This window comes from Strigops habroptila, chromosome 1 (genome assembly GCF_004027225.2).
Source record: "Strigops habroptila isolate Jane chromosome 1, bStrHab1.2.pri, whole genome shotgun sequence".
Classification (NCBI taxonomy): Eukaryota; Metazoa; Chordata; class Aves; order Psittaciformes; family Psittacidae; genus Strigops; species Strigops habroptila.
The window spans coordinates 143675185-143697622 of record NC_044277.2 but is presented as its reverse complement, the minus strand read 5'-3'; the positions used below and the strand labels follow the sequence as shown (position 1 = coordinate 143697622).

Here is a 22438-nt window from a genome sequence, read left to right as displayed (position 1 = left end):
GGCCCGCGCGAGCGAACGTGTCAGCTGACCGCGTCCCGTGACGCCGCCCGGGCTCGACGGCGGCTGCGTGGGGAGGGCGGTCTCGGTGCCGGAGCTAAGATGGCGGCCTCCAGCGCCAGGCGCTGAGGGAGCTGGAGCGGTGTTAGCGGCTGCTGCCGGGCCAGCTGAAGGCTGAGGGGCGAGGGCTCCGCTCAGCGGCCCTTCGCCCTTATCGCCGGCAGCGGCGGGAAGCGCAGTGCTGGTGGGGGCAGGTCCGGGCAGCGCAGGCTCCCTGGCCAGGTAAATCCCAGCGGCGGGGGAGGCGAGCAGGAGGCGGCGGCCCCCCCCGCCCTTCGCCTCCTTATAGCCCCGGGCGGGCCGTTCGGCACCGAGGTACCATCGGGGCCGTGCGGGTGAGAGCGGTGCGGGGAGCGAGGCAGCGCTCTGCCGCCGGGGGCAGATGCTTCCGCCCGCGAAGCCCCCCGTTTCTTGCCCCAGCCATGGAGGGGCGAGGGGCGGGCTTCGGGGGGCGGCCGAGGCCTGGGGCGGCGAGCACCCGGCTCCTCCCCAGCTGTGGAACCTGCTTTATTGCACTGCCGAGCCCTTCTCTTCCTGTGTCTCCGAGCAGAGGAGAGGCTGGGCTTTTCTCCAGCCTCAGCCTGCCTGGTGCTTCACTGCTCTGTGCCTGATGCAGCTTCTGTAGCCGTGGGGCAGAATTTGTCGCTTTCTTAGATTGAGTACTAGTGTGTCCAGTGAGAAAAGATATGTTACTTTTCTCCTTCTGGCCTCAGATCAAAATATACCCATCATAAGGTGCTCTGGGAAATAATTTATGAAGAGTGGGAGAGATGAGAAGGAGACTTGCTCTCACAAAGATGAGATTTTATGTCTTTTTTGAGTGTTAATAATATGTCTGAAGAGCATGAGCAGAACTGGATATGTCTTTCAGAAAACCTACTCCTAATGTGCTTATTTTTCCGAAAGATTTTGAATTTCTCCCATGGATGCTTTTTACTTGCTTTTTTGTTTTCCGCAAGCCAAAACAAGCCAGCATCCTAAATGGTTTTCTGCCTGCAGTGAGCTGCACGCAGTCTTTGAGATAGGTTTTTTTCCTGTCAGGTGGTGTGGAGCTTGCACCTTGATAGCTGTGTCTCTGCTGAGGGCCAGGCTCTGAGCTGTAAAAATGTTGGGGTGGGGAGGATTTGTTCTGTTTTCAGCTTAGTGCCCTCAAGCCCAATGAATGCTTGAGCATGCTGCTCGGAGGGAAACGTAGGCATATACATTTATTTAGAGTCTTGCTATTAGTGCACCTATTCTCTGCCCTGTGGTTGCTTTTGAAGTAAATGTAATCTGAAATGTATTTTTGCTTTCTCTCTTGTGCTCTTTCGTAAATCAGATCTATGGCAGTGAGTCTGAGAAGCTGAGTAGATAGCTGCTTTGTTTCCTATTACTTAACACCAATTAAGTAATACTGTGTTTCACAAAATAGTCCTTGCTTTAGAACTTAAGTTCTTTGAAGTCAAAGCCTTTTCTTGTTAATTGAGATTGTCTATGCAGGCCACTTGCATGCAGTTAGATCCATAGAAAAGGAGAAAGGCTGTTGAAGGGATGCTAGTGGCTCAAGTTTCATCTTTGAATTGTGTTAGGAAGATGCTGTTCAAACAGTCTGCTGTGGCTTAGTTCAAAATAACAGGACCAGTGTTGTAGATGTAAAAACCATGCTTGGCTCTAGCTGGCTTCAGTTTCTAGATATGCATCTTGGTCTGATTCCTGCCTGTTAAATGCAGCCAAGTGCCAAAACACTTAACCAGAGATTACTGACTCCTTTGCATTATTGCTGATAGGTTTTTTCCACTTGCAGATTTCAGAGTCTCAGAGCCGAGGGTCTGTCCCTGTGTAGTGCAGAGTTTCCAGGAACTTTACCTTGCCTTTTAGCCTTGCTGGAACAAACTTCTCGGAAGGTTTATTTTGTATGTTTGGCTCACTCCTCTGGGAGTCATGGTGGTATTTTTCGGCTTCCAAACACGTATCTGTCCTGAGGGACTGAATCACTGGGTATTTCCAGATTTGAAGCAATATGCTGGGGATTGGTCTGAAGGGCCAGATCTGTGTTTCAGACTGAGCAGGTGACGTGTGTTTGAAGCTCAGTAAGTGAAGCTTCCCGAGTTAATGGAGTAATTCTTCAGTGGCATTCAGCTATATCTTGCAGTGTTAACCTTCAACTGTTCAACCTCTTGATTTGCATCACAAAAATATTCTCATGCCATAAAAAACTTAACAATTATCCTACCTCACTAGTAAGACTTAAAATAGGACAGTATTCTTGGGAAGTATGACAAGATGGTCAAAATATGACTGAAAAGGAGCACCTTTTTTTCTTCACCCTGTTAGCGAGTAAACCATTCTGTTCTGGCACTGACCTGCCTCGCTGGGGAATGAGATTGGTTCATTGGTACAGCAGCGTGCTAATGTAGATGGAAAAGCAAAACAAGTCTGGAAGATACTGCTTGTCCTCAGTGAGGGAATGGAGCAGTCAGCTGGAGGATGGACCATGACTTCTGGTAGTAGTGAGGTTGAAAGTCTCAGCCTGTTTGCAGCCTGGACCACTGAAGGTGGTGATGCTGCTATGAGTGTGGCAGACTGTGCTAATCCTCTGTTAAGGATCTGGTGGGTCTCATGTCTTTCTCCTTCCCTTGCAAAAAGGGCTGTGTGTTCCTGCACAACAGGTAAGAAATCTCAGTTTCCACAGGTAACGAGGCTGTAGAACTTAAAGAGCAGAGTACTGTTTAGAGACAAGGAAAAAGTTTAGTGTTTGTTAAAAAGAATCTGGCTGAAGGCAGAACTGCCAGTTAGCACACACAGCACTGAAAGAGGCAGTCAGCTAAAGCATTTCAGTGCAGAAAAAATCATGTATTTAAATAATGCCTTTAAAGCTACACAGGAGTAGAAGACTGAAAATCAGGCTCCAGACCTTTAAGCTAAAAGGGAAGTGTGTAGAACCCCAGAACCTTGGTGGATTTTTTTCATTTTTGCTCTCATTTCTTTCCAATTGGTCCCTGTTTTTATATTCTTGGTGTGTCTTCTCTCTCAGAGAAGTCACACTTGAGCTTGATATGAGGATCTGTCCCTGTGTAGTATAGACTTTCCAGGAACTTTACCTTGTATTTTAGCCTTGCTGGCATAGTCTTTTTTGCTTTTGAAGAAATCTGTTTCTTATCAGCATTTTTCTTCCTCCTACCCCCCAGTGAAATAGAGGAGTAATCCTGTGTGGAACTTCAAAGTGCTACCTTAGTATAGGTTAAACCTTCACTTAAGAAAGATACAGAAGCTTTGTAATAGTAGAGGAATAATATAATCAGGAAAAAATTAAATCTGAGTACTGCACTAAACTCTGAACCCATGTCCACACTTCTCACTTTGTTTAAGCTGAGGGATGGATGTATAATTACAGCTCTGCCTATTGCTTTGGTGCCTGCAAGGTCACAGCTTTGTTTCTAACTCTGCAAGTGTTAGTTTGAGACTGACTTGTCTCTGTTTCCTGAAATAGCTTCTGTTTCCCGCATGGTGGCTTTGTCTGAAGAATGTGAAATCCTGGAAAAGTGGGAAGTGTATGCAAGTTGGACACACCTTGTGTAATACACCTATTTGTGTAGCTTAAACTCTGAGGCAAGGGGGAGTCCTGGCACCAATTCAATCCCTCTCATTTTAGGGATTGCTAGTTCTGGTACATGCAGCTTACAAAAAATGTGGTTTCAACTTTTTCCACCAAAAAGCTGTTTCACTGCTATTTGCAGTACTACAAGAACCAAATAGGAAAGTATTGTTGAACTTCTGTTTTGTGAAAAAGCTAATTCAAATATCCAGGTACTAGAGAGTGCAGTAGTTAGGCTCCCAAAAGAAGCTGCAACTCAACATGCTCACTCTTCCTCAACCAGATGAAACCTGTTCGTAAACTGCTACTTTCAAAGTACTTGTTACTTCTGCCCAGTGGAAGTAGAAATCTGAACTAGGTGTCTCTAGTATTAAACTTTCGAGAGCCATCAGTATCAGATATCTGATGGCCGTACTGCCAAATGTGCAAAATAACCTTAGAAGTTGTGATTTTCTATTGTCAGGTACCCCAGGATACTAAGATGATCACTAAAATTGGTGCCTTATTGTCCCGGATACTTTTATGAGTGAAATAAAGAATTTAACTCAATTTTCGTGTCAGTCAGCTTCTTAAAGGTCTCTTGAGTACAGAAAGAAGAGGTAAAGGGGAACCGGAGGCTTTCTTATTTTGGGAAATATGATATGACCACTCTAAGCGGGCTGCTATAGCTTACACTGGTAATAGGGCTGAACTTTGTTAATACTAAAACCTGATGTGCTGTGCAAGTCAATGGTAATTCTATCTTTGGCACTAAAATTAATCATAATTTTATTATCTACATTGTAGATAGTGTAGTAAAAGCGATGCCATGCTGCTTTTGCCAGAATGAGGGAAGGAAGAGAACTTCTTGGTTTCTTCTGAAATGTTTTTGTCTTTGGCATGAACTATTTCTTTTCATCTTGCTCTTACTGTGGAACCAAAGACAACTGAAAAATGATTGTTGGGCTTCAACACAGCAGCTCAGAACACTAGGCTATTGTTAGCCTTGTTCTCTATTAAACTGCAGGAAGATGTGTGCAAGAATTCATTGTTACTAGATTTTGGCATATATTGCCTATGTGTTAAGTCTTCTCAGTGGGAGAGAGAGTTACAATCACTGTCCAGAAGAACAGCGAGTAAAGCATCAAAACTTTATCATTTGGATAGTTTCCATTAAAAAAAAAAAAAATAAGCAGTCTAGGGAATTTGTCACTTCGCTGCATGTACAATACTTCATGTGGCAGTATCCTGAAGCTAGTGATGTGCTGGTGTTAAAACTAAGGGAAACTAATGGAAGCTCATAAAATGAGTGTTTCTCAGTTTGGTATCATTAAGTCCAGATGTTTGCAAGTGGGAGAACATCTTGCTTTAAATAGTCTGCAGCAGGCAGCATTCAGGTCTGGGAGACTTAACAGAACTGGTCAGAGGAGTCTGTTATTGGTGAACCTGGAATTACAGATAAATATAATCCCATACTTAGTGGAGCTAGTCTTGTTATAAGCCTTTTATTTTAGTTTTACTAACACATTAGTTAATGTCAAGAAAATGGCTTAAAGGGGAGTTAATTGGGATTGAGTATCTGGCACTGTGTTTTGAAAGATAACTTTAGATCTGATAATTTTGTATTTTAATGTGTACTACTCTCCAGCAAGATCTGTGTAGTTGGGACAAACAGTGTAGTGTTTTGGTGCTTATCCATGGCAATTATAATACAACACAGTTCTTAAACTGGGCAAAATGGAGAACTTCAGGAGTAGTGCTCTTGGATATCTACCCCTCCTGAAACTTTGTTCCCAAAAACTGGATTTAGAGAATTTAACTTGCCACAAGTCAGTGGGGGATTAACTCTGAAAGCTTGACTCAAAAAATTGAGTCATTGAAATGTGTAAATACCTCTCTTCTCTTTTTCCAAAGGCAGTACCACAAGTTCTCTTCAGTAGGTAGTGATGATTGTGCTGGTTATTCACCTGGGGGCAGGAATTCTCAAGTTCATTTCAGTCAGGCTATCCGTTCTTGCGTTCATGACTACATGACTTCTACAGCAAAACAGCAAGAAAATAGCCTGAAGTTGTAGAGGCTAGGAATTAGCAATGAGCTAATTTTACAGGTCATCCATCTCAAAGTGAGAAACCTTCCTTTGCTGAATCAAGGAGAATTAGCTGAATGTAAAAAGATAACTGGGGTTGAGTCTAACTTTTAGCAGGACTGGGACTGGATTACTTCAGCGTTGCTTCAGACAAGCTACGAATATGAATTCTTGCAGACTAGCTTCTGCTCCATGTGCAGCTTAGTCCATACATTGTCTGATTAACAAGTATTCCTAATATTTTTTGTGTAGAATTGACAAAGCAGTGACTTGAGTTTTTAAGAACAAAGTCTTTTTGTCTTGAAGCATATTGATGATTACTGAACTTCAGTTTTAAATGAAAATCATGAGTACTAACAGGATGTCTCTTTTGTTTTCAGGTCTTGGCACAGAATGAATATAATTAGAGAAAACAGAGATCTTGCTTGTTTCTACACAACAAAACATTCATGGAGAGGAAAGTAAGTAGTTTAAAGTTTGGGGGGTTCTTTTAATGTTTTGTGTGTAATTTCCCCTCTCCAGTATTGGATTTTACTGTGTAGTTCCTGTATCGATGGATGAAAGATGAACTACAGGCTCCTGCTGCTCAGCCTGTGAACTGAATCTTCAGTAGAATCAATTTTGTGTTTTAGCCTTCCCCTGCACATGTTCCCACACTCTAGCTCTGCAATAGACCACCTGACTTACTCAGCTTCTGACTCTCTTGAACTTACTATATAAAGCACTAATTTTAAAGTGGAAATGCTGTTTCTTGAAACAGGTTCTTGGAGGTGTAGTGTCTTCTGTACTTCAATAGATGAGCGTCATTAGTCCATGCATATACTTAACACGTTGTGTAATAGATTATCTATCAAAGCTGAGATTGAAGAATTCTGTTACTACAAATAAACTTCAACCCTAAAGTGGGTCTTGGATCTAAAAATGATTTTTCAGCAGTGCATCTGACCCCAAAAGCTGGGGAACGTCTAATAAAGCTGTGCATTAAATTGTCATAGTTGTTATGCTGTGTTTGATGTCAACTGTTATAGGCACATACATATATAAAGCTTCATAGATCTTTCTTTGGTATCCTTACTGGTTGTTCCTTCTCACTTGCATAGTAGTGCTGTGGAACTGGGATTTTGCCTTGCTACCTAAACATCAACAGATCCAAGAACGTGTGTTATCTGCATCTCAGGAGCATGAGTACAGCTTTATTCTAATGATTATACTAAGAAATGATGTCTGAATCTGTTGTTTGACCAGTGAGTTGAAAATGGTTGGTTTTTGGGGGGTTTTTTTGGGTGTCTGCTGATAAATACTTCATGAAATTTTCTTATCAGTTTTTGGGAATGCTGGGAAGGAAAGGAGGATGGGATTACAAGGAATAGCAGCCACAGATCTTTCTCAGTTGTTCTTTGAAAAACCATGAGATTGCTTTAGTGTCTAATCAAATTGCTCCTTGCCTCTGTCAGCAAAACTTAAAGCCCTGGGTAGTTCAGAGTCGAAACTAGACTGAGCAGAGGGCAAAATCATTCCTCCATGAAGACAGATTCTTGATTGACTTGAAATGAAAAGTTTAATATTTAGTTTTACCTCAGTACTTCTAAAGGAAATTTGGTCTTACCCGAGTTAAGATCCGTGCTGTTGGATTTGTGTGGGCATGGGTGAAGAAACAGTTTCCTTCAGTAATAATAAGATACTATGTTGGGGTAGAATGTTAGGACAGTTTGTCCCTCCTAATCTTTCTGTTGCCCAGCAGAAAATATCTGATCTCCTCTTCTGAAGTTCCTGTGGCCTGTGTGCAAATTTAGTGTGCATGTGATTTGATCCACTTGGTGAAAATTAAATAGATAGAACTCAGACTGCTTCTGCTGCCCAATGCCTTCCATTAAAGAGCCTCTTCCTACATGATGCAGGCTGTTGAAGTTAGAGTAGTATGATCTTGAGCTTTGGCAGTAGTGGTCTGATAAACTGTGAAGTATTCTAGAACTTCCTGCTAAGTCTAAAGTCTACAACAGAGGCTTAGTTTAAAACTCAGTGACCCTTTACTTTTCGCATAATGAAGGGGAAGGCAGTATCTTGTGAGCAGCTGCCTCATGTTGCAGCAGAAGCTTATATGGCTTTTAGTAAGCTAATATTTGAATACTTAAGTCCACTCAGTTCATAGTTATAATCTCAGTATAATCTGTGGATAACATAAAAAAAGCAGTAACTTAATGTGTAGTGCTGAATGGCCTTAATCACTTCATGGGCTGCATGCATAGCAGTTAAAGTATTTTCTAATAGTACGGATGATGGTGCTCCAGTGTTCATCTGTTGTTCTGTAAGATTAATGAATACTGTCTTTCTCTTGAGTGTGGTGGTATAAAATTTGTCTACCAGATTCATCCTAATTAAAAAAAAGTATGGCTTTTACAGTGCTTGGAAGAAACTAGTGAGTAATCAATAGCCTTTTCACTGGGAAGAGGAGATTTGCTTCAAATTCTTCTCAAAGCAGCCTAGCGTTAGCCTGTACTGCAGAGTATAGTGGTCAAGTGTTCAAGTCCTGGAGATATAAATACCTTTCTACGTATTTAAAGGTGAGGTTCTGGACAAGAGTATGTTTAAGTGTGCATGAGAACTGACTTCTGAGTCTCCTCTGTTCATGCAGCAAGACTTATGTCTTCTGCATTTACCCACGGAGAGGAGATGAAAGAAATGGTAACTCAGTAAACCTGCTGTTCTGTCTTGTGTTCCTTGTCACATCATGTATGAAGAATGCTGGGTAATAAATATGCTTCCTAGATGTTGAAATGCTGGCTCGAGCATGAGGGGAGAAAAGGTAGGGGCTATAATGTTTGGAAGGTGGTCTTCAGTTACATGTGATCATTGCATATCCTTATTCTGCCACAAAGCACTGGGAAGTTCTTTAGGATGTTAAGTTAGGAAACAAATCCTTAAACAGGTACTGAAGTGCTTTATTACTTGTGATAAGTTCTTTAGAACAGGATAAACAAGCCTTATTTGTAAATCATATAAAAGACAGAACACCTACCTAAATTGTGCAACAAGAGGAGAGGGAAGAGTTGGGTTGTTCAGAGGATTTTCTTATCTAAGAGTTGGAGCATTCTTTGACAGACTGAATATAGTGGAATTATTAGCAGCTAGCGTAACTTCAAGTGTTCTGCTTCATTACTACAACTTCTCTTGCCCTGCATCTTACATAAGGAAAGTTCAACTACATGGAAAACCAAACAGGCTTTTCAAATAGATTAAACATCTTTAAGGTGGCAGGTCACTTCAATGTTACAGATTTTTCTAAGCTTTGAAGAAAATAAGCACATGCTTTAATTCCTAGATAAACTCTTCTGGGCCAGTAATGGCTTAAACCTGCACCAGATTGAATAATAATAGAAAATGGTAGGGAATTAAGTTTGTGAGATTGAATGTGTCAGGCAGATACTTTTGAGAGATACTCTTACGAGAGAAGGGAGGACAGTTCAAATAACATGAGGCAGCAGCTCTGAATGTATCTGAAACTCATGCTAAGTTTGACCTTATATAGAAATGATGCTTTGTGCTGCAGGCCTGGGAAGTGAGAGAGAAGGGACTGCAACACCAGAGTGCAGAGAAGTGGTTTCTTGGTGCAGTGTCTAGTATGGCATGCGTCTGATTAGTCAGCCATCTGGCCGGGCCTATCCCTAGCAAACCCACAGGTTACCAAGAACTGAGATTGAATCAGTTTTATTTGGTTCAAATTCAGGAAAGGCGCCCATGTTTAGATTCTGATTCTTTGGTCAGAGAAGACTTACTAGAACTGGTTCTGGTTCAGGTTTGGCTTGACTTTCTGGGCAGGACTGGTTCCAGATAGAAGTACCCTAAAACAAGAAGTTTGTATAAGTAGTAAGGAATTACTATAATCTTCTGTTTCAAACTCTGTTAGTTATGTTGCAAAACTTTCCGATGCAGAAATATGTAAATAAGTCTCTATATAAAGAGGTGGTTCAGGGTATGCTGTGAATGTTGTCTAGGAAATGAAACTGGTAAGGTTTCCATTTCACTCTTGCTGTATCTGAATTTCCTAGCTTTAGCTCACTGCTGCTTGTTTCTGACATGCCTGAAATGCCAGCAGCTGCCATGCTACGCTGGTTTTTAAGCACTATGGCAGTTAAAACACCTGTGATATTGAGAGGCAATGATTAGTTTCATGTTGAACTATAGCTTCAGCAGTCTGAGTGCCTCTGAGTTTAATTTTCCTCAAGGGGAAGAGAATTAGGTTTGGCTATAGGAACACTTTGACTTGTTATAGTATTGTGAATGGGTGTGTAAATTGGTTTGTTTCATGTTACAACTGTTGTCTGAGACAGCTTCAGACAGATGCTTTGGAGTATTGCAGGGATCTCTTCCAGTCTGTGAAGGGTTTTTTTTTTTTGGTGTGTTTTTGTTTGTTTTGGGTTTTTATTAGAATTTATTCTGATCTGGTAGTACCTTTCAGTGCAAGTTCCAAGAGTCTTTGGTCCTGACTTAGCTGATAACTTGGGAAAAGATATGCGTAAGCAAATATATTTAGTAGTATTTAACTTGTACGTGTCCTTTAAGGCTATATAGAGGAGCTAGAATAGAATAGAGGAGCTAAAGAAAATTCCATATCCATTTCCTAACAAGGATTTGTGTATAGCTTCAGCAGGGTTTTTCTGTGACTTCTGGAGAAACTAACACTCTTCTGTATTCTAGGTATAAGCGAGTCTTTTCAGTAGGAACCCATGCCATCACCACATACAATCCCAACACGCTAGAAGTTACAAATCAGGTAACTATCATTTCTGAAGTTGATTTCTGGCTGACATTCACCATCCAGAGTGAATCATGGCATTCAGTGTTCAGAAACTATCTAGTCTGGCAAGATCTTGGCAAAACCAGAGCAGAAAACTGGTGTTGCCTTTGCTAATTTTACAAATATCCAGTGGGTTTTGTACTTTCAGGCATTTGTCTTTATTGGCCAATAGGTAGTAGTTTGCTTTTAGGTGCGCTGTTCTGAATGAACTCGTGTAAGTTCATTCTAAATGAATGTAAGTTCACTCTAAATCTATGTCCCTGAAGGGAGTCAGGGCAGTTATTTACTTTGCAGAATATCAAATAGGAAGCTCAAGCTAAAGCTGTCACGTAGCATGCTAGTTATTGTTTCATTACAGCAACTTACTCGGTTATTATAGGTACTAAGTGTTTCTGAGTGGAAGAGATGGAGCTTTAAAATTACTAACAGGATAACCTAATTACTTTCAATTGTCTAGTGGCCTTATGGAGATATCTGTAGTATTGCCCCTGTTGGAAAAGGACAAGGAACAGAATTCAGTCTCACTTTTCGGAAAGGGAGTGGAAAAAAGTCTGAAACTCTGAAGTTTTCCACAGAGCACAGAACAGAACTCCTTACAGAGGCACTGGTAAGATGGTTTTCTTCAAGCAAGCAGTAAGTACTTGGTTATCATTACAATTTGTGGTAGCTTATTCTGCTTTGTTTCCTTACATACAAGCAGGTTGTCTTTTGACATGTTAAGTTAATGAACTTGTTCTAGTGTCAATTGCAGCAACTAGTGCATGATTCTTAAATAGTAAAGCTGCAAATACTGACTACATTAAACTGCAGTGGAATGGTGATCCTTCAAGGAGGCTTAGTTCAAGTCCCTTAAAACAGGGTCAGCTTAAACGCAGGGTTTCTGGGTAGATTGGCTGTCATATCTGCATTCATTCATTGTTAACTTTCTTAAAAACAGAGATTCAGGACAGACTTCTCGGAAGGAAAAATCACAGGACGGGTGAGTGTCTGGCTTCTCTGGATCATTAATGAATGATCTCAAGACTTAAACTACTTCGTTCATGTACGTTATGCTTGTGCTGTATGCACTACCTTTAACAGCTTTTGTAAATTTGGATCTGAAGTCTTGCTTTGAGAAGAGAAAGTCAAGAATTTGTTCAAAAGCAAGGGGAACCTTCTCAACAGTGGAATATTTGAGTTCTCTTCCCTTGGCCTAAGCCTTATGTGGTACACTTAAAGGCTCTGAATGTTACTGCTGAAATAAATGCCTCTACCACGTGGTGTTTTATTTGGAGAGAAGGAAGAACTAAAACAGAAGCTTTGATTCTTTATTCAGTGTTTACTACTTTCAGCACTTTCCAACTCTGGATAATTTTGTGTGTAACATCCTGAATGCTTGGTGTGAGAATATTGTTTCCTAGGAAGATTCCTGTAGGTCATATTAAAGACAAGATTGCTATGTAACGAATCTTGGTAATACAGTAATAATCAAGGCAGTATGGAGAATTGGACTTGATATTTGGTTTTATGTCTTCTGGTCACAGAAGATAGCACTTATTGCATAGAATAGATCTTTAGTGATGAGCATGGTAACACTGCTGGAATATGAGTGTCCCCTTTGTCTTACTCTAGCTTTTGCTGTTTCTCAGTAAGTGTGTATTTGTAAAGGAATGTGACTGCAGGAGATGAAAAATTCAGAGTGTAGTGATAAGCTTACCTTAATTTAGTTTGATTAGCTGAAACCCAGCACCTGGTGCAATAGCTATTTCCTTGTCTAACCACAGTGCACATGATCTGTGAGTAGATAAGCTTCTGTAGCAAGAGAAACTTCCTCTTGGAGTGGCTGTTTGGGGATTGCTGTTCTTTCTTCAGAATACATTGTTAAAGCTGTGACTTCCTAGTCAGTTGACAGCTACTTTGATTCATAGTGTTCTTAACATAGATAAGAGCAATAAGAGAAATTATATTTTTGAGCTTTATACCCACAGTGCTTACTAGACAGGGAAAGAACTGTTGCTGTGTAGTAAAGGAGTGTGTGTGTGTGTACATCTAAAAATAGCTCTCTCTGCAGAGGTATAACTGCTATAAACATCACTGGAGTGATACGAGGAAATCTGTGATTCTGGAAGTGACTCCTGGAGGTATTGACCAAATTGATCCTGCAACAAATAAAGTCCTGTGCTCCTATGACTACAGAAACATTGAAGGCTTTGTTGATATTGCTGGCTATCAGGGAGGCTTCTGTATCCTCTATGGAGGATTTAGTAGATTGGTGAGTACTAAAACAAAAGATCTTGGTATGGTGCTTAGGATGTTTATAGCTGTATATTTAATAATGAAGCTTCAACAGAATTTGATCATATAAGTATGTGCATCTTTGAGACCCAAAGATATTGTATTTTATTAGCATAAAATACCCAGTTACTTATATTTGGATGGTGAGTATGACTGTAATTTGGACAGGGAGTTTCCTGACATTTCTCAAAGTTACAGAAGTGTTCCTAATCCACCTAAGTGATGAAGAGATTCTGTTCAAAAATAGATTGATCAGTGGTGATGCTTCCTTTTTAGGCCTGTGATTGATACTCAGCAGCTTTGCTTGGGAAGTATTGCAGTGTAATGTTGGTTTCAAAATCCTAAAAGGGTTTCTGTGTACTATACTGCAAGCAGCTGAAGTGAACCTTTAGGAATTAATTCATGGTCACTGATGTAAATACTGTTACCTCAGTCACTACTAACAAAATAGGACTTTGCACTCTAGATCATGGTTGCTGTGTCTCTTGTACTGCAGCATGCTTTTCTCTGGCATAAAACTAGCAGTACAGAATTGATCCTCTCACCTTGCCTAGCAAGGCTGGATAGCAGCCTGTACAGATAGCAGCTGGGGCTGCCTCTGTGGCTCTCTGACTCCTTACTCCAGCCAGGCTGACAGGGTCTGTTGCCAAGGCAGGGCATACAGACCTTTACTTTAATAGCATGCTAATGTGTAGCAGGGTATCCTTTAGGAATAGCTGCTCTATGTTGGTATTTTTGAAAAGCAAATGGGAACCTAATAATGGATCTCTTGTGTAATAAGTAACCTCATCTCTTTATACCATGCACTTAACAAAGTCAAGCCCAGCTGCTGGAAAGATTCTCTCTGTTAGATATATAGTGGGGGATTACTTATGGAACTGTGATTTCTTGAGCTGTGCCATATTTTTCACCTGTGGTCTTGTTTTTTTCTTTTCAAAACTTGCAGCATCTGTTTGCATCTGAGCAGAGGGAGGAGATTATCAAAAGTGCAATAGAACATGCTGGCAACTTCATAGGGATCTCTCTGCGGATAAGGAAAGAATCCCTAGAATTCGAGCAATACTTGAATGTTCGCTTTGGAAAATACAGCAATGATGAATCTGTGACATCTTTAGCAGAGTTTGTTGTTCAGAAAATAACACCTAGACATTTGGTAAGATATCAAACTAAACTGACTTGGTTCCTCCTAAGTGCTAAGAATTCTCTTTCCTAACATGCCTTTTTCATTTGCTAAGGAACCTGTGAAAAGAGTGCTAGCTCTTACGGAAGCTTGCTTAGTTGAGCGGGATCCAGCTACCTATAACATTGCAACTTTGAAACCTTTAGGCGAGGTAAGAGGCAACCCTTCTCATACCACTTCTTCAAATAGAAGCTCTAAAAGATCATAATAGTAGGAATTCAACAGTTATAGATAAGATGGCCTTAATTTGTAGAGTAGATAAGTAACACTGCTTCCTGAATGAAATCCTTATCTCTGATTTTTAGGTATTTGCAATAGTATGTGACTGTGAAAATCCCCAGCTTTTTACCATTGAATTTATCAAAGGACAAATTCGGAAATACTCTTCAACAGAAAGGTAACTGGAGCTCTGGTGGGTCATGAATTCAAATGGAAGTTGCCATGGTAGTTTCTTACTTCTGTAAACTCTGACTCTTGGAAGTTGTTAACTCAAAGCCTTGCTATTCAAGTGGTCTGCCACTATAGAAATCAAGATTTGTTACAAGACCTAAATCTCTTCCCTTTACCTTCATCCCAAGTTTAAACAGATCTGTCTAGGAGGTTTTAGATCAACATGTAAGGGTGTTGGACGGTTAGATACAGCCTGCTGTTCCAAAGCAGTGTTATTCTGTGTATATTTGACTTGGTTAAGCAGTATATCTGAGGCAGGGAAAGAAAGCCCAGTTTAAGTGATCTGGAAATGTGAAGGCTGTAAACCCTTTGAGCTGTCTGCTTGAGATGGTCTTAGTTGATTCTATTTAAAACAACCAACAGAAGTGTACTTGCAGTGGTAATGCAGTCTAATCCTGCTAAGTGAGGTTTTGCAGGAAGCACAGGGATGAATTGGCTCACAACATGTGTCACTCATTAACAGATAATCCAGAGCTCATCCCTTTAGTGCTGCAGCTGGCTATACCGGGTGTAAGACAGCTCTGTTCTTACAGTGAATAAAGGAACACTTGAAAGTTAGTGACTTCTTCTAGAGGTGTAGCTGTTAGCACCAGTGTTAGTAAGAGATTGCAAGTATAGCTGCCTTTCATTCTGTGGGGTTTTTCTTAGGCTGTTTTTCTTACAACTTGGTTCTTTGGCATCACTTTTCTCATCTAAATTGTATTCATACATCTTTCACCCAACCCAGGGATTCTCTCCTGGCTAGCTTGTTGGATGGAGTGAGAGCTTCTGGTAATAGAGATGTCTGTGTGAAAATGACCTCCACACACAAAGGCCAGCGTTGGGGATTACTCAGTATGCCTGTAGATGAAGAAGTAGAGAGCCTTCATCTGAGGTTTTTGGCTGCTCCTCCAAGTAAGCTAATGCTTATTGCATGGTTTTATAGTGCTCTTTAAAACATCCAGCTATTTAGTCAGGTACTGTGCACTTAACTTTTGTTATGTTTTCTTCCAGATGGTAACTTTGCAGATGCTGTGTTCAGGTTCAATGCTAACATTTCCTACAGTGGGGTACTACATGCAGTTACACAGGATGTAAGAATAAATCCTCTGCCCAACCCCTTCAGGTGGTGTTAGTGCATAAAGATATTAATAATTTTTATTTCTTAACCAGGGGCTGTTCTCAGAAAACAAGGAGAAACTCATTAATAATGCCATAACAGCATTGCTTTCGCAAGAGGGAGATATTGCAGCATCTAATGCAGAGCTTGAAAGCCAATTCCAAGCAGTAAGACGACTTGTGGCTTCAAAAGCGGGCTTCCTTGCCTTTACTCAGCTTCCAAAGTGAGTGAGAAGTCTCTTCAAGCTTGGAAGTAGTAGGTGAAAGCACTTCTTGAGCTGTTGATGATGTCTCATTTTAAAAACTGAGAATTGGAGTTAAGCCTCACTTCTGAAAAAGACTGGAAGACTCTGTACATGCTTGCTTCCTTCAGGCTTTAATGTGAATTGCAAACGAGCATTAGTATGTAAAGCTGATTCTTCCTCTGCTATAAAATGCTCTCTGCTGGACTCAAATATGGCTTAATGTTTTCCCTAGTCAAAAATGGCACATTCATATGTCCTTGAAGTAGGCAGTTCTTCATTCTTAAAGTATATTGATGTCATTGCTGGCTTCAGTTCAACACAAGATAAAACTTAATGATAGGAAGTTCAGGTTAGGTCTAAGGCAGAAGTTCTTCCCTGTGAGGGTGCTGAGGCGCTGGCACAGGGTGCCCAGAGAAGTGGTGAATGCCCCATCCCTGGCAGTGTTCAAGGCCAGGTTGGACAGAGCCTTTGGCGATGTGGTCTAGTGTGAGGTGTCCCTGCCAGTGGCAGGCGGTTGGAACTGGATGATCTTAAGGTCCTTTCCAGCCCAAGCCAAACCAGTCTGTGATTCTATGATTCTGAGAAGTTGAGTTGTACTCCTACAGTAAGTACAGGCTGCTTGGAGCTTGTCTTAATTGGATAACATAAGAAAGCAGGAAAACTGCCTGCTGTTCTTCTGAAAATTAAAAATCCTTTGGAATATTTTTGACTCTGGACTATGGGGCAGCTGAATGATGTAAAGAGTGATGTATGCAGCTAGACCTTTATAAAGGTCTCAGACTGTTTCTCTCTGAATAGTGTTGTTTCCTCTCTAATCTTGGTAATTTTGCTTTCCTTTCAAAAGATTCCGAGAACGATTAGGAGTGAAGGTTGTGAAAGCCCTCAAAAGGAACAATGATGGAGTAACCCATGCCTCTATTGACATGCTTTGTGCTCTTATGTGTGTAAGTATTAAATTGCAGTTCTTTCACTTTGGAATGTGTGAACTTCAGTCTACTGAAAGATGTAGAAATAGGGACTGCCCTTTAACTCGCAGTGTATTCCAACATGAAATAACTTCTTCTACAATGACTTCCTGCTGAACTTGAACTAAAGTAGGATGTACTTTTTATGGGTTCAGAGTGCAGCTTATGGACTACAGCTGTTAAGAATAAAGGGTTGAAATGTGACTGCATAGTGAATACTTGTTTTTTTTTATAGCCCATGCATGATGACTATGACTTGAGGCAGGAGCAGTTGAACAAAGCTTCCCTTCTTTCTTCGAAGAAGTTTCTAGAAAACCTACTAGAGAAATTCAATTCCCATGTGGTAAGTCACATATCGCAAATGAATAGCTTATCTAAGTGTCTTTCCTAATTGCTCTGAAAATACTTCTATCATGCTTGGATATATCCTTGAATGTGTTTGTACCTGGAGCCCAAGTGCAGAAAATACAGCTCTGTCTGGCACTGAAGCTTGTTCTAAATAAGTTTGGATCTTGACAGGTGAGAATGTAGCTGTCTGTACTGCAGAACTTGAGTGTCATGCAGCAGATGTTTGCATGTTTAATATGGAAACTGGGTGTTCCTTTTAACTAAAAGGAACCGAAAGGATAGTGTAAACTGGTAATTATGGGATTAAAACTAGAATAAGTAATTTCAACACACTAGTATATGAGGTCATGAGCCTCTGATATGTACTAGGAGCCAATGCTTTACCAGAGTATTGCCATACTCAAGAGTAATGGCATATTTTAAACTTGCAATTTTTGTTTTCAGACTATTTCATGATATGGCAGGGAGGAGCACCTTCAGCATCATGGGTACTGAACAAGACTTGCATGAGGACCTGCAGGCAGGGGAGAAACCCTGTATCTGTATTACATACTTGTCTTCCTAATTTCAGGATCATGGGACAGGTGCCCTAGTAATTAGTTCACTTCTGGACTTCCTGACATTTGCCCTATGTGCTCCATATAGTGAGACTACTGAGGGGCAGCAGTTTGACATGTTGTTGGAAATGGTGGCATCTAATGGAAGAACACTGTTTAAGCTCTTTCAGGTAAGATTTAATGGGGTTTTTATTATCATTAAAGGCCTTAGGTAATCAGTGAACATGAACTTTTTCTCCTCCTGAAAGACACATTTTTCTACTGTTCAGGTGGTTAACGTGCCTAAACTTTTTCTGCCTTGATGAGTTTTTAGTAACCTATGATTTTACCTTCAAATATCAGCTTGAGGTGGTTATTCCATAGTGAATGATATGCCAAATCATTGTAGAGTAGACTAAGGCTTGTTTCTAGAAACACTTGAAAATACCAGTTAAATATTAAGCTAGATTCAGCAGATGAACAGGACTTCCTCTCTTTGGAGAACCTGTCACCTTTTTGTTTCTTTCTCAGTAAATGAGAATTAAGAGAGTTACAAGAGTAAGATCTACTTCAGTACTACACCTGTAAGAATATTAGGGTTTTTAGCTAAAATGTCAATGCTTTCTTTCTGAAAAAACAGTGTGCTTTTCTGCTTCTTGGTCGGTGTCAGCTTGTCAGACAGTTTCCCCAGCGTTTTTCCAGCCTCTCTGATATATACTGCTGCTCAGAAGTCCATCTGATACTTGCATGGGAGACTCTTGTTTAAAAGTATAGGGTAGGAACTCCTCCTGGGGCTAGCTGTCACAGAACTGAACTAAATTTTGCCCAGAAGTGGAGGTAGAACAGCCATGCTGTTCAGTTAAAGAAACTGAATGGAGAATGACCTAATCTTCACATGTTGCCCTTGGATAATGATTTTGTCAATGTTCTGTTTTAGCACCCTTCCATGGCAATTGTGAAAGGAGCAGGTTTGGTAATGAAGGCAATAATAGAGGTGAGCCTTATCAATGTTACCTGGGATAGCATAATAGAGGTCTATTGTGTATTGTCTGTTTCAGAAGTGCAATTGCAATAGAAGTTTGTTATATTGCCTTCTTGTGGGGTGGGAGGTGAGTGGGAAGGTGAGGAACAGGACACCTGCTTAATTGTGAGTGCTTTAATGTAGCAACTTGCTTTATCTTACACTTGGGGGTTTGGAAGGCATGTGAGTTGGTTGGGACATTAGGTAGTGCCTTGCATGTTTTCATACTGCAGTTAAAATTTGGCTGTTAATGTTGTGTGTAGCTCAGTCACATAGCTCAGAGCCACCAGACTTCCCTGCATGTTAAAGAGGGTCTCTCAAGGAGGAGAGGCTGTGTTTCCTGGGATGCATTGCCAGATGGAATGGGACTGGGATTAGCAGGCAGTAATGTCCCAGAGCAGACTAGTGATGTCATCCTCTGTTCTTACTCTCTCTGCTTCAGTGATTTGGCTTTGTAGTTTCCAGACCTCATGATGTATGGGCCAAGCCCATACTTCTCAAGGGCTGCTCATGACTGTTGCAGGGTGACCTTGCTAACTGGCTCTCGACACTTCCTGTGTTGAAATTCAGGGCTTAAGTTAGTGTCTCATTGTATCACAGTAGCTTATGCATCTGAAATGCACCTAGTACTTTCTTGGAATGGAAGTGAATGAACACTTGAAATAGAGGTATTGTAAATCTGCAAGTTTCCACTGATATACCTGATAATGTTAGTTAAAAGTTGCTCTCCCATTTATTACAACTCCTGTCATTTGAACTATAGTGGGACATGGACAAGTAAAACTGCAGTGGAAACTTTTTCTTACTTATTCATTGCAACTAATGTACCTTGCCTGAGTGACAGTATTATCCACGTGGCTGTCTTAAACCAAACAGCACCAGTTACTCTTAAGTTATTACTGTGGACCAAAGTCAAGCAACAACCTGTGGCTGTCATTCTTTGTTTAACCCTAATTTGCAAGTGCAGTGTGGAGATACGGTGCTTGTAAGATGTACACTACAAACCTCCTGAAGTAGGATGGGAGACGTGCATCTTACCCTGTCCAGTTACTGTCCTCATAGATATAACCACCGTGGACGTCTGGTCCATGACTTTACTACAGCTTTGATCAGTTGCTGTTGAGAACTTGCATTTAAAGCCTGTCATACTCTAGCTCCTGGCTTTTGGATAGTAGTTGACGTAATTGATGGTTAAGGCGGCCTTGGAACTGTAGACTAAGATAAAAGCAGCTTAACTAAGATTCTTTCTTTAGTAATCATCTTGCCCTGTTTCCAAAGGAAGGAGACAAAGAGATTGCTACCAAAATGCAAGATCTTGCCCTCAGTGAAGGTGCCTTACCTCGTCACTTGCACACTGCTATGTTTACAATAAGCACAGATCAGAGGATGCTTACAAATAGGTATGTCCATCTCACTTGATATGCTATGTTTAAGAAGTCTTAAGTAATGGCCTAGCTAACATTAGAAAAGTTGGGAGGTCAGGAAGAAAGCTTGCAGTTCTTTAGGAGAGTATTTTCTTCAGCAGCTGCTGTGTTTAAGTAGATCAAACTTCAGCTGAGACTGAAGCCACTTAATAAACCTTTGATTTCTTATTTTTTCCCCCCAAAATGGCACTTAAGGAACTCGTTAAAGGCTTGAGTTTTGATTTTTATGGGGGTGTTTTTTCTGAAAACATCCAGGGAAGGGAAAGGCAAGTAGAACGTCTGGAACTGTAAAAAGGTTCAGCTTAGATTATACAACTGTATAAATTCTGTTGTGCACTCCTCGGACATCTTGCATGCAGTTAGGGTCACCCATCCTTGTCTGAGAAAAGCCTCCTCATACAGAAATCATTCCCTGAATTCAGTAGAACCTGGGATCTGTGAGGCTGGACCCGAGGGTGTGCTGGGGAAGATGAGTGATAACTCAAATTTTCTCCACCAAAATAGAAGATTATAGAAGTTTTTTTCATTTTTAGCCACACATTCCTGAAGCGCTTAAAGAGTTGCTAAGCAATGGAGTGACAAGTGGAACTTATTGCTTCTGTGTGTCATCCAGGAGGGAGCTAGTATGAAACCTTCTGTCATACTAGTTCTGTTTGGAGCTACTATTTATGACTTGGTTGTAAGCAATGCTTCAGTTCAGTGCAGTAGAACCCTAGAGACAAATGCTGGCAGCAAGTGTCAGTTGGTATAGAAGGTGGGCTCCCAAAAAGGCTTTCCTAGCCAATAGCTGGTATTAAGAGCTTCCAGTAGAGCAGTTAACAGTTCCGAATGGTTTCTAGGCTCTTAACTTTAACTGTAATTTAAGATTGAGTGGATAAACTTACTCTTGGTTATTAGATTATTAGTTTCTGCTCTATTGCTCAAGTGTTCTTTTGAGGTCTAGATCAAAAAGCATGTGCTGATACTGTTCCACTAACTTCACTGGAACTTCTTAAAGGCAACACTTTAAAGCATGCTAAGCATATACTTGAACCGGAACAATATAATGCTTTGTGCTCTTACTCACTCAAGAGCATGAAGCTTTTGCTCATCTTCATTTCACCAGCATGGTAAGGGTGTCAGTTTAGTGGCTTAAAATGCTGTTTAAAATACTAACTGACAGTTTCAATGGCTTTTTCAGGCAGTTAAGTAGACATTTGGTTGGCCTCTGGACAGCTGAGAACAAAACTGCTATGAACTTGTTGAAACGTATTTTGGTGAGTAAAAATGAGATATGGAGTAGGGAAAGAATAAAATCGGAGAGCCTGCAGTATTGGAAAACTCGGGATAGTCTGTAGAGCAAGCATATCCCCTTTCTGCTCCAAGGGGGAAGTCTAGCCTGGGAGATCAGCAGTCTGGCGTCTGCTATTGAAAGGATATTGATGGCTAGTAGAAAACATCTTGGGTTCTTAAACTATTCTGTTACTTTCCTGCCACTTCTAAAAATGGTGTATGACACAACTTAAAAATAAGGTGTCTGACTTCTTTATTAAAAGCACAAAAATCTGGAGACATAGTAAACATAGCCTCTAATGCTTAGTGCCAGTAAGAAATTAAGGCAACAATTCTGTCTATGCTTTCATGCCTGTCCAACTTTGCTTATAACACCGCTTTATATATTGGCTCATAGTTCCCATGTTCTTTCACCCTTACAACTCCTGAAAGGTTCTTGCTCAAGTTACTTCAGTGAAACTAGTTCAAAGAATAGTGTTGTAAAGAATTATGAAATCTGGAAAAATACCAACTTTTAAATTCAAAATGGCAGTTCCTTTATTTTTTGGCAGAGCAAATTGTCCTAATCTTGGTCGCTATCTTCCGGAAGGTTTAGTCAGATGAGAGACTCTAATCTCTTAATGTCACATGCAACATTCAGTCTATATCAGAGGATATGGGTGGATTCTAGTGTTACAGTATTCTTCCACCTCAACACTCCTGTGGGATCAACTCTTCTTCCTGAAGTCCTTAGCTTCATTAAGTACTCATTTAAGATACGGGATATAGGCAAGAGCTCTGCTTTACTGAAGACAATAATGTGCCTCTATTGAATGGTTCTGTTGAAGATGGTGGCACTTCACTAATAAAAACATAAAGCTGCTGTAGCTTTACATGCTTGCTTTAGAGCAGAATGTGAATTCTGGTTTGAAATCTCTAATTTAAAGAAATGATCTTGTTACCTAATGTGATGTTTTCTGTTCAATTAGCCACGTGTATTTACACTGATTTTAAATGCTTTTAGCCACCAGGTTTGCTGGCATACCTTGACAGTGCTGATCCTGTTCCTGAAAAAGATGCTGATAGGATGCATGTTAGAGATAACTTAAAAATTGCAACTGTAAGTAAATGTAGCTGTCTTATCTCTTCCATTTT

At 40.7% G+C, this 22438-nt stretch overlaps 1 protein-coding gene and 1 long non-coding RNA gene across 5 annotated transcripts in view; one reads left to right on the top strand and one right to left on the bottom strand.

Annotated features, from left to right (window-relative positions):
* Nucleotides 1-9: 9 nt before the first annotated feature.
* DNAJC13 (DnaJ heat shock protein family (Hsp40) member C13) overlaps nt 10-22438 on the top strand; it is a 55093-nt gene continuing 32664 nt past the window's right edge. For 3 of the 4 annotated variants that reach the window (XR_003994774.1, XM_030509680.1, XM_030509661.1), the window contains exons 1-19: nt 10-279; nt 6077-6157; nt 10392-10467; nt 10949-11098; nt 11429-11470; nt 12542-12742; nt 13712-13918; nt 14001-14096; nt 14251-14342; nt 15123-15289; nt 15389-15468; nt 15548-15717; nt 16583-16682; nt 16939-17046; nt 17623-17778; nt 18525-18581; nt 19887-20008; nt 21213-21288; nt 22308-22403. Coding sequence is in view for 3 of the 4 variants with exons in the window: in XM_030509680.1 (XP_030365540.1) it covers nt 6090-6157; nt 10392-10467; nt 10949-11098; nt 11429-11470; nt 12542-12742; nt 13712-13918; nt 14001-14096; nt 14251-14342; nt 15123-15289; nt 15389-15468; nt 15548-15717; nt 16583-16682; nt 16939-17046; nt 17623-17778; nt 18525-18581; nt 19887-20008; nt 21213-21288; nt 22308-22403 (2064 nt within the window). In the remaining variant the exon portion in view is untranslated. Of the gene's footprint in view, nt 280-5570; nt 6158-10391; nt 10468-10948; nt 11099-11428; nt 11471-12541; nt 12743-13711; nt 13919-14000; nt 14097-14250; nt 14343-15122; nt 15290-15388; nt 15469-15547; nt 15718-16582; nt 16683-16938; nt 17047-17622; nt 17779-18524; nt 18582-19886; nt 20009-21212; nt 21289-22307; nt 22404-22438 lie in introns of those variants that run through there. The other variant, XM_030509670.1, reaches the window with a different exon arrangement.
* Nucleotides 3218-22334, bottom strand: LOC115618315. The gene is made up of 3 exons (XR_003994784.1): nt 22246-22334; nt 21994-22145; nt 3218-3570 (listed from the first exon to the last, which is right to left on the bottom strand). It is a non-coding gene; the product is annotated as an uncharacterized LOC115618315 (long non-coding RNA).